The sequence below is a fragment of the Anastrepha obliqua genome, chromosome 1 (genome assembly GCF_027943255.1).
Source record: "Anastrepha obliqua isolate idAnaObli1 chromosome 1, idAnaObli1_1.0, whole genome shotgun sequence".
Lineage (NCBI taxonomy): Eukaryota > Metazoa > Arthropoda > Insecta > Diptera > Tephritidae > Anastrepha > Anastrepha obliqua.
Genome location: NC_072892.1, coordinates 33,907,534 through 33,919,542, shown reverse-complemented (window position 1 = coordinate 33,919,542; position 12,009 = coordinate 33,907,534). Strand labels below are relative to the sequence as shown.

The window sequence follows — 12,009 nt, the reverse complement described above, 5'->3', positions numbered from 1 at the left end:
AAGGCGATACGAGTGAAAGTTGATCTGATAGCATTGACTCTCACGCTACGTATCAAAATTCCTTGAGGAGCTGGATTGAAATCTGAAAGTTTCGTGCAGGCAATAAATGCTGTTTGCGTTGAAATTGGAGGCAATTTGTGTAGATTAGAGTACATAGGCGCAATTTTTGCTTGAAAACTGAAATTCTAATAGTTCCTCTCTTTAACAGTTCTGGCTCAGCATTTATTCACAATTTAAGGGGCATCTTCCCTTTCTTTTTTTTTTTTATAATAGCAACGATAGAAATTCTTGGTTTAATCCACTTCCAGAGATTTCAATATCAAACAAATGGGGAAAAATCGTTCTCCTGTACTAACGAGACCGAGATGTAAACTCGGAATTATTGGCTGGAGAGGGAGAAGGGGATTTTTCGAGACTTATCACTGTTTACCAGCTCAATACAAGCGATAAAAATAATTGGCGATGATTATATTGTAATGAAGTGAGGTCTTGTTTATTTTGACCTATTTTGAAAGCATAGAGAAAAAATTGTATACTATAAATAAATTGTATGAATTAGCTGAGAAGTGTAGGCTCAAAAGGAATTATGTATACAAAGAAAAAATCATTTCTTATTTTAATATTTTATAAGCGATCCAGTAAATAAAGCCGGGTATTTAAAACAAAGAAACAAAAAAATTTTGAATACAAAAAAATTAAAAAAAAAAAAAATAAATAAAAAAAAATTAAAAAAAAAATTAAAAAAGAAACACACAAAATTAAAAAAGAAACACACAAAATTAAAAAAGAAACACACAAAATTAAAAAACAAAAAATTAAGATAACTAAAAAAAAAAAAAAATAAAAATGAATAGAAAATAAATATATAAGAAAAAAAATTATAAAATAAAAATTAAAAACAAAAATTTTAATTAATTAATAAAAAAATAAAAACAATAAAATTGTTTTAATTTAAAAAAAAAATTATTTAAAAAATAATAAAAAAACTAAAAAAAAATTTATTAATTAAAAAATAATACAAATACTAAAATAAAATAAAATATAAAAAAAAAATTATGTATAAATATTCATACCCATTTATACAATAAAATAAAAAAACCTCTATCATTTATGTGATGAAGATGAAAAAGTCGCCCTAGAAAAGGGTGTTTATACATAAGAAAACGATTAAGACACGCGCCCCAAATTGGTGAAGAAGATTGGTCTAAGAATGTAAAGATTGTCTGGTTGAATGAGCCAGATTCTTTTTTATTTTTTTGACAATAAAGATTTAGCAACCCCGATTACACTTTGAATTTCGCACAAAAATCACTTATGAACTTAAAATTTGTCCAAAGCACACACTCACTCACCTGTACATCAAAATTTGGTGGCTGCTGCTGCAATAAATTTCCAGGAGATTCGATTTGGTTTGGTCCTTGATTCTGATGGTTCATCATGGGGCTCTGCAAGATGTTACATATTTATAATATAATAATTATTATTATGATATATTTTATATACTATATATTTTATTTTATTTAATTTTCCCCCCTTTTCTTCTTTATTTATTCATTTTCCTATTTTTTTTATTTTTTCTTGTTTTTTTTTATTATTATTTTTATTTTTTTTTTTTGTATTTATTATTTTTGTTTTTAATTTTTATTATTTTTAGTATTATTATTACTTTTTTTAACTTTTATTATTATTATTTTTTTTTATTACTACTATTTTTGATTTTATTTTATTTTTGTTTTAATTTTTTAGTTTTTAATTCTTAATTTATTTTTTATTGTTTTTGTTAACTTTAATATTGTTTTTTTTTTTTAATTTATTATTGTTTTATTTTTAATTTGTTATTGTTTTTTTTAATTGTTTTTTTACTGTTTTTTTATTTTTTTTATTATCTTTTTTTTGCTTTTTTTTGTGTTACTACTATTTTTAATTTTTTTTTTTTTTTAATTTTTAATTCTTATTTATTTATTTTTTATTGTTTTTTGTTAACCTTATAATTTTTTTTTTTATTATATTTGCTTTTTTAATTTTATTATTGTTTTTTTTTTTTAATTATTATTATTTTGTTTTGTGCTTTTTGTATAACTACTATTTTTTTATTTTTTTCTATTTCTTACTTTATTTACTTATTTACCTTTTTTCTATTTTTTATTTTTTTTTCTATTTCTTATTTCATTTGACAATTTTATTTATTTTTTTTTTTTATTTTTATTTCCTATTTTTTATTTTTTATTTGTTTTCTTTTTCCTATTTTTTATTTTTTTTCTGTTTTTATTTTTTTTTTCTATTTTCTATTTTTATTTTTTTATTTTTTTTTTATTTTTTTTTATTTTTTTTTATTTTTTTTATTAATTTTGTTTTTTTTTCTATTTTTTATTTTTTTTTCTATTTTTTATTTATTTTTTTCTATTTTTTATTTATTTTTTTCTATTTTTTCTATTTTTTTCCTATTTTTTTTCATTTTTAATTTTTTTTTATTATTATTCTTTTTCTATTCGTTAATTTTTTTATTATTAGTTTTATTCCATTTTATTTATTTTTTATTTCTATTTTTTATTTATTTTTTTCTATTTTTTATTTATTTTTTTCTATTTTTTATTTATTTTTTTCTATTCTTTATTTATTTTTTTCTATTTTTTATTTATTTTTTTCTATTTTTTCTATTTTTTTCCTATTTTTTTTTCATTTTTAATTTTTTTTTATTATTATTCTTTTTCTATTCGTTAATTTTTTTATTATTAGTTTTATTCCATTTTATTTATTTATTTATTTTTTTATATACATTTTTTTACAATTATTTTATTTTCTATTTTTTATTTTTTTATTTTTCTTTTCATATAATTATTTTCCTACCTGTGCCATTTGCATTCCACCGACGCCGTTCATCACGGGCGGTTGTAGTTGGCCCATCTGCATTTGATGTGGCGGATACGAATTCATTTGATTACCAGGTCCACCTTGGTGATCCATAGAGTTGAGCATGTGATTGAATGGATGCGTCGGGAAGCCACCATGCTGAGTGGGATCGAGTAATGTGGGTGGGCGTGGCAGCGTTTCTTCAGCTGGTGAGGGCTGACGGGAGCCGGGTGTGCGACTAAAGAAAATAAAAGCAATAGAAATATTAATTAAAATATTAATAGGAATATTAATGGAAAATTAAAATAGGAACCTTAATATAAATATATATTATAGAAATACTTGCAACTAAATTTTAATATAAGGTTGGCCAAAAAGTCTTGCGGTATTTTGATTGAATTTTCAATTGTCCATAAAATTGGTTATAATAATGCGATTTAAGTCAAATATGCGTCAATATTACATACACGAATATTTTATAACTGTGTAATTATAGGAAATACGCTTTTATTCACCATAGCTATTCGCTGCAGCAATAGTGCCAAATGCTAATAGTGCAAAGTATCTAGGCATGACTTTAGATGTAAAGCTCAAGTGGAAAGAGCACGTGAAAATCAAAGCTGCTGAGCTGAATCTAAAGATGCAAAAACTCCAATGGCTAATTGGCAGAAACTCTGAGCTATCAACTCAAAATAAACTCCTCATATACAACCAAGTGCTAAAGCCGGTGTGGACCTATGGTCTTCAATTATGGGGATGTACTGCAAAGACCAACATCGACATTATACAGCGCCTCCAAAATAGAGTAATCAGGGGAATCGTTAAAGCTCCCTAGTACGTGCGTAATGAAGATCTGCACAAGGATTTAAATTTAAAAACCGTCTCAGACACAGCCAATTTCTGTGCAGTTAAGCATGCTGAAAAATTAAAAAAACACATTAACGCAGAAGCTTCCGTACTAAGCGATGAAGCAACTGTAAAAAGAAGATTGAAAAGAAAGAAACCTCAAGACTTAGTTGTCAATATGGTTTAAGCTACTTCAAATTGTCAAATGAAAATTACTTATTAGTTTTATACTAGGTGTAATCTTTATGGAATGTAAATAAAAATTTATAACATTTCAATAAAAAAAAAAAAAAAAAAAATTCGCTGCGTTTTCCAGCAACACACCGAACAAGTTGCAAGCCACCACTAGTGAAGTTGCTCAGTAGTCAACAGTTTGAGCGCCATTGAAGCTATATGAAATAATTTGAGGCCTACGACTTAGTACAGACACACATCATGTCTTATAAATATCCCTGGGAATTTCTCATTAGACTGAGAGACACACCACCACAGAGCCATCCAAACTGTATTGTTGGTGATGTCTTCGCTTATAAAATGTTGAATACAGGGAAAAATGTTGACGAGTGGTTGTGGTAGAAGTAGCATTTATTTCCCTTGGAACCAAAAAAAAATTAAGGAATAGAAATAAACGTTTGAAGTTTTCCCAATTGTTTAAATTTCTTCATATGTTTATAAATTCATATTTTGCCAAATGAAAAGTAAATTAAATTTGGCTTCTAACATTTCTTTGATGTAGTTTTATACAAAAAATAGTCCAATTACTTCCAATACAAAGCCAGCAAGTAGCTTCACCCTCGCTCTTTGACGTTTATTTGTGTTTTACTGCAGTGAATTGAGATTTTAAATTAAGAATTTATAAAAACAATTTGACAGCAACTACTCAGCGCATCTCGCATGCTAGAAAGTAATGATGAATTGCCAACTAATGGTGGGGTGACTATTCACAGCCAACAATTAATAATCGATAGGTGACATTAATAAATAACGTTTAAATTAGCAGCAGCTGGGCAGGTCGACAATTGCAAATAAAACATTAGCAAGCAATCTGTATGTGAATGAGTACAAAGTATGTGCCTATGGATGTATATACGTGCATACATACATATGTACATATGTACGCAGTAGTTGAAGAAAAAATCATTAAGCGCATGCAACAGATAAAAGTAAAGTTAAGATAAAGTCAAAGTGGAATTAGAGTTCAAGATAAAGACAAGCTTGAAGGCAACGAAAGACAAAATAAAGGTAAAAGCCAAGATGAAGTAAATGAAAAAGATAGAGTCATATATAAAGATAAGAGTACAGATAAACATAAAGAATAAGGTAAAAATAAAGATTGAGATACAGATAATGTTAATGATAAATTAAATATAAGGAAAAGGGAAAAAGATAATGATAAAGTTTATGATAATCAGAGGCGGCCAGATTAAGAAAAATTATTTCAAAGACGCCATGCAGCCTAGGTTATCTACAGGGTCAATGGAATACATGGTTTCACGTGTTTTAAATATTTTTTTCGATTTTTTTTATTTGCTTTTTTATATATATTTTGATACTGATATATTAAAATATATTTTACTTTATTTTTATTGTAATTCACCTAATTTTTTTCTTCTTTATTTAATAAAAAATTTTATTTAATTTAATTTCTGCTAGTATTCATATTTTTTGGTGTTTTGTTTTTAATTTTTTAGTTTTACTGATTCAATTTTATTTTACTTTCCTTTAATTTATTTTTATTTGTTTTATCAGTTTATTTTGTTTTATTTTATTCTGTTTTGCTTTATTTTATTCTGTTTTGTTTTCCTTTTTTTTATTCTCTTCTACTTTATTTTGTTTTCTATTTAATTTTTATTTATTATGTATTGTTAAATTTTTTTAGTTTGTTTTATATTTATTATTTAAAACAAATTTCATTTTGGTTTAGTTTATTTTTTAAATTTACATTCATTTTACTTTATTTATATTAAAATTTGTTTAATTTATTTCACTTTATTTTATATTATTTTATTTATTTAATTTTTTTCTTTACATTATTTTAATTTTTTTCTTATTTTGGTTTATTTTATTCTATTTTTTTTTATATTTTTATATCTTTTTTTATTTTTTTTAAGTTTTTTTATGTTTTTTTTAGGTTTTTTATTTTTTTTTTTAGTTTTTTTATTTTTTTTTCTGTTTATTTTTTTTCTATTTTTTTACCTAAGATAATTTTTTTCATATTTTTTGCATAAGTTCGTGTGCCATTATGTTTGAGTTGCTGAAGACTTTTCTTCTCCGAGGAGAGTTTATTTGCAAATGGAGGAGGATAAGGTGTATAGTAATGTTTAGTTTATTCTATATTAGTTTCAAAGACTTCAGGCACAAAGACGTGAGACTTCTTTTTTATTCAAGATTCTACAGAGAAAAGTGGTTGAATATATCCGGGGCGTTGTACCAATAAATAGCTTCTCCTCGGCACAACCTGCCTATACTGAAGAAAAATTTACAGAAACCGCTTTACACTCGTTCGTCAGGTAGGTGGAGAAAAATTTTATCAGACAACAAATAGTTTGCCCTGGTTGCTTTTGTAGACATAGAAGACACCTTCAAGATGTCTTAGAAGATGCTTCAGAAGATTTTGAAGTTGAAGTAGAAACTTCCCTTTACAAGGAAACATAGGCTTCCCATAATATCCCCCCTACTTTTTAACGGTATAGAAATTCCTTTGCGAGAGAATGTCGTCAAATACTTAGGACTCATATTAGATGGGAAACTCACGTGGAAACCTAATATTGAGGAAAGAGTAAAAGAAGGCCAACGTTGTATTGTATGAATGCAAAAAGGCGGTCGGAATCAATTGGGGATTAACACCTCGCGAGGCGAGCTACGCTAAAATCAAGCGAGTAAGGTCAGGAGAACAGCTATTTTATGCATCTCTGGTGCTTTAAGGGGTTAGGGGTAGTCATAATTTTCAAAAAATTTGATTTTTTTGTTTTGCATTTTCTTGAAGTATAATATCTTACAAATATTGTTTAAAATTTGAAGTGAATCAGACAAATACTTTTCGAGTTATTCATCAATTAAGAAAGGCCGCTTGGTAGATGCCAATAAAATGTGTACTTCTTTTGAAAAACATAAAAGACTCGTGCCTGATCGAATAATTTTTTTTTTCAAATTTCGATTTTTTTTTAACCATTAAATATCGGTTTTTTTCCTCGAAAATCTGAAAAATATTTCCTGAGGCCGCCATATTGTTAATTTTGAAAAAAACAGGCTTCGACCAGGCACAAGATTATCTATTAATAAAACCAATTTCTTTTGTCCGACTGATTTTAGATGAATCCCCAAGGACTTGTGATGATCACCGCAAGGGACTTCTGGAGAAATGGGCTCCACACAAACAGCGATAACCTTCACAATTTTTATTATAATTATTATTTTTTTTTTTAATTTTGCTGAAGTCAAGTCGAAAAATGATGTGTTAAAGCTAAATTAACTAGCAAAACAAAATGATTGAAAATCATCATTTTTTCAGGCCTCTGACTACCCGTAACCCCTTAACAAATAAGTTAAATGCCGAAGTAATACATAAAAAAAGTCAATTGCAGCTAGCTAAAGATTTTCATAAACTTATAAAACCATTAAAAGTGGCGATCGTATTAAAAACAAATTTTATGATTTATAAAATTATTTTATTTATTGTAATTGTGTCTGTATAATTTTTGGTTTTTGTTTTTGTTTTTTTTTTTTTGTGTAATTTTTTTTCTTTACGAAAATTTCAAATATTGGACGCGATTTTAATGAACCACAGTCTAACCAAACAATTAATTTTTCCTAGTCCAAAAAGAAATGATGCATGTAATGTCATGATGCCCTGTGGATCAACGCGAAAAAAACCAAACCGAGTGACTTTTAAATCATATAATATAATATAAGCTGGGGTAAATTTAACCGTAAATTTTCTTTTTTAATAGCTTTTTTATTAAGTGAAAAAAAAATTATTTTAAGTGAGTGATTTATTTTGACCTTGACCCGTTCCATTGCTTGTCTGTTTCCTGTCTAATTCACAAGCATCAAATATGATTGGCACACGACGCCTTTCAAATAATTATACATCTTCCATAGGGTGATTAATTTTGTGCCACTTTGTGCATAAAAATCATGTAAACATGTAGATATTTTGCAAAAAATGTAGCCTATGCAATTTAAATGCTTTAAGGGTAAACAAAAATTTTGCAGCACTTCCTACTGGTGCTGTTCGTGGGTGCAAACGAAAGACTTATGTAACAAACTTGCAGCCATCCATCCACGCCGATATTAAACTATTAATCTTTGCACACATAAAACAAATCATGAACAAATTTTAAATTAAATACAAATACATAAAACGGAATGAAAAATAAGAAAAAAAAGAAAACACAATTTCTTACAAATTCAGCAAACACCCAGTACTGCGGCATAATAATGAGTAAGTTTGCACAGCATTCAAAATCGCATCTATTCGCAAACGCAAGCGGCATTATGGCCAATTAAAAGGTAAATGCTTACATACGTACAAACATGCATACCCAACACACACACATACATATGCGCACACTGCAATTGTCGGCTTTGGTTGCTATGTTCGCTTCGTCGCTTCTATTGTTTGCCGGCTATTGCTACATTTTTTTCTTTTTTTTTTCATTTTTGACTCGCCTTCCTTCTTCGTTTTGCTTGCCATCTGTGCTTTGGTGTCTGACTTCCCGCCTTTTTTCTCAAGTAGTGGCGCTGCGCTTAGCTTACTGCTGCTGCTGCTTGTGCTTTGTGCTTTTCCCCCATTTAGCTTTGCGTTTCTTTGTCTTTGCCTTTGCTTTTTCATTTGCTTTTCTTTAGCTTTACTCTGCAATGCTTTCGTTGTTAGGTCATTAACACACAAACGTTGCAGCGGCCAACAACAAAACGCCTTTGTGCGCTCTGCTGCTTGAGTCAGCTGCTGCTGTTGCTGCTGTACAGATTGAATGGAACTGAGTGTGCGTGCGTGTATGTGCAATGTATTTGTGCCAGTAGCCGGCAAAAACGTGTTGTTGCTGCTGGAGCGTGAGTCAGTCACTGACACAACAATCAAAATCATAAACTAGCAGCTGCTGCCGGCTGTTTTGCTGATTTGCGAGTCTTAAGAAACCACATTTGTTTGAAGTGTGGATGCTTGTCGGATTGATTATTTGGTTTTTGATTTGTGCTTTTATGTACATTTGTATGTAATATATGTATAAAAAAAAAGTTTTTGCGCGCAGGCACTGTAGACATTTTCTGGGTTATTTTCAAAGCTTGTTACGTACAAAAAATTTACTTTTATTTAATTAATTTTTTATATCTTTTTTACGCACTCAAACTCATACAATTAAGCTCTTTTACAATGTTAGCAATATTTTTCGTGCCAAATTCATTTCGTTATTTTTTTTATAAAAATGTACCTCATTTTATAAGGAAATCCTTATAAATCACAGTTCCAAACTATGCACAAAATTTACAAAAATTTTACATATTAAAAAAAGTTATTAAAATGTTCGATTTTTTAATCAGAATCTTCTGGGCGTGCAGTTTTATAGCCCATTAAATTTGAGAAATAAGAGGAAGTTTACCAATTTTACAATAAAGTCTATAATAACCGTGAAGCTGCGCACAATTGCTATTTTCTTTTTTCATACGATACGATCCGTATGGAATAAGCTTCCAAAAATTCCCTTTATGAACTTTTCTGCTTACTTACAAAAAATATCTTTTTTTTTTACTGTTAATTAATATTTATTTAATTTTTTATATTTTTATATGCCCTTGAGCTCACATAATTAAGCTCTTTTACAATATTTTGTACAAAATAATATGTTTGTACAAAATGCACAAAAATTTAATAAATTTCAAAAAAATTTCATCGTAATTCCCAACTTTTTGTTTAAGTTGTTATTTTATCATATTTTTGATTTTTTTTTATATTTTTTTTTTTTATTTTTGTTTTATATTTTTTTTCTTTATTTTTTTTTTAAGTTTCTGTTTTTATATTTTTTTTAGTTTTTATTTTTTTTTTAAGTTTCTGTTTTTATATTTTTTTTAGTTTTTATTTTTTTTTTTTAAGTTTCTGTTTTTATGTTGTTTTGTTCTTATATTTTTTTTTTTAGTTTTTATTTTATTTTTTTTTAAGTTTCTGTTTTTATATTTTTTTTTAAGTTTTCATTTTATAGGTTTTTGAGTTTTTATTTTTTTATTGTTAATTTGTTTCATTTCTTTTTCTTATTTTTTATTTAGTTTTACTTTTTTTTTGAATTTTTTTTAACTTTGTTTTTTACGTTTTTCAAGTTATTTTTATTAATTTTTTTTTCATTTCTTTTGCTTTAGTTTTTATTTGCGTTTTTGAGTTTTAATTTATTTTTTTTTGTTTAGTTTTTATTTTTTTTTCTTTTAGTTTTAATTTATTTTTTTTTAGTTTTTATTTTTTTTCATTTAGTTTTTTTTGTTTTTTGTTCTTTAGTTTTTATCTTTTTTTTTCAAGTTTTTCTAGACTTGGTTTTTTAAGTTATTTTTTTTTATTTAATTTTTTTATTAATTAATATTTTTTGTTATTTGTTTATTTATTTTTATTTATTTTTTTAATATTTTTTCTTTATTTTTCTTATTTTTTTATATTTTTTTTTATGGGCTATTTTCATTTGCGCATTTTTTAATTAAATTTATGAGACCTTTTTATTTATAAAATTATTCACTTTATTTTTTGTTCCATATTTTTTTATCCATTTTACGTTTAATTAAATTACATTTTCTTTACTAGTGTAATTTATTTTATTTTGTATTTTGCTAATTAAAAGGAAAATGTCTTTTGAATTTTTTTTTTTCAATTTTTGTGGACTTTTTTACTTATTCAATTTTGTTATTGTCTTGTATTTTTTATAATTTAAAATTTGTATTTGTTATTTAAAAATTGTATTTATTATTTAAAAATTTTATTTATTTTTTTGTTCTATTTTACCATGTCTATCTTTAAATTAAAATAATTGTATAAAGGATTTCATGGACTTTAATATAACCTTTTGTTTTTAATCATTTCAGTCTATTTTTTATATTTGTTTATTATTTTTTATTTTACTACTTAATTTTAGTTAATACAATTTGTTAAATTTCTTATTTTACCATTTGAATTTCTTCATTCCTTTCTATTGCTCCATCTTATGGCTTCAAGAAATATACTTTTTTTACTTCTAAAGCAGCGCATGCTTTTAATTTTTAAATATTTAAATGGCGTTTATGATTTTTTTTACTTATTTAATAAAACAATGCTTTTTTTTGCATTTTTTATTGAAATAAAAATTTGATTTTGTGCTTGATTTTTTTCAAGCTTGATTTTATGTTTTCTGAGCAACGCGTGGGCTCACTATTTATTCCCGTCATCTACTTTACTTTCGGTGTGTGGGAGTGGACTTTACATTTAATTGACTGACTTTAACTACCAAACACTGCACCAAGCCAAGTCCGTTACTAATTTAATGGATTATTTTCTTCATTTTTTTCGTGACCTAAATTGAATTGGCGTTCAATTTTACACCTTTCACACAAAACACTTTAAAACGAAAAATTTTCATAAATAACCTAAGTTTAAAGTTAAGTCTGATGATTAAACAGAATTAAAAAAAAAGCAAATGCACTCGTTAGACTGTGTAACACATTTTTCCAGCAGGAAGCATTCATACACAAAACAAGAACCGCAAAACTGTTAGTGAAAGATTTTTGGATGATCCCACAATTTTTGGAATTCAAATGCTTCAGGCCATATCTTCAGATTAGGTTCGGTTGGTTGTCCCAACAATTGACTCTAATTTATGCATTCTAATAATATATGCAACATTTGTACTATTCATACCTGAGTTCACAATAATAGCAACGCGGCGTATTGCAAAGTTTTAACGGTTTATATTTGGTAATTCGACGCGCTGTTATTATTTTGAACACAGGTGTCGCGACATGTGTGAATTCCAATTTCAAAGATACATATTTGGTAAAATTTGTTGATAGAGTTTAATCGGCTTAAGCTCAACCGATTGAAAAACGGTCAAAAACACAAAAAAGGGGGAAAACATCACGAAGGTGAAGGAATATATTTAAATACTCAAGATGTTATCAGGAAATTATATGCTCAAATGTGATGTATGTAAGTGTATGTAAAAAAAAAGATTTCAAGAACCTGAAGAAAACTTCGAAAAATTCGACGAAAAAAGAAACTTGCAGAACTTAAACCTTTATTAACAAGTTAAGTAAATATATATTTGTACATACATATACACATGCATTTGTGTAACCACAATACACCAC

At 26.4% G+C, this 12,009-nt stretch overlaps 1 protein-coding gene across 1 annotated transcript in view; it reads right to left on the bottom strand.

Annotated features, from left to right (window-relative positions):
- Positions 1–1,283: 1,283 nt before the first annotated feature.
- The window catches only part of LOC129240892 (maternal protein pumilio-like), a 148,223-nt gene continuing 137,497 nt past the window's right edge, over positions 1,284–12,009 (bottom strand). The window contains exons 7-8 of the mRNA XM_054876963.1: positions 2,848–3,088; positions 1,284–1,445 (exon numbers count right to left, since the gene is read on the bottom strand). Coding sequence (XP_054732938.1) covers positions 1,284–1,445; positions 2,848–3,088 — 403 coding nt within the window. The remainder of the gene's footprint in view (positions 1,446–2,847; positions 3,089–12,009) is intronic.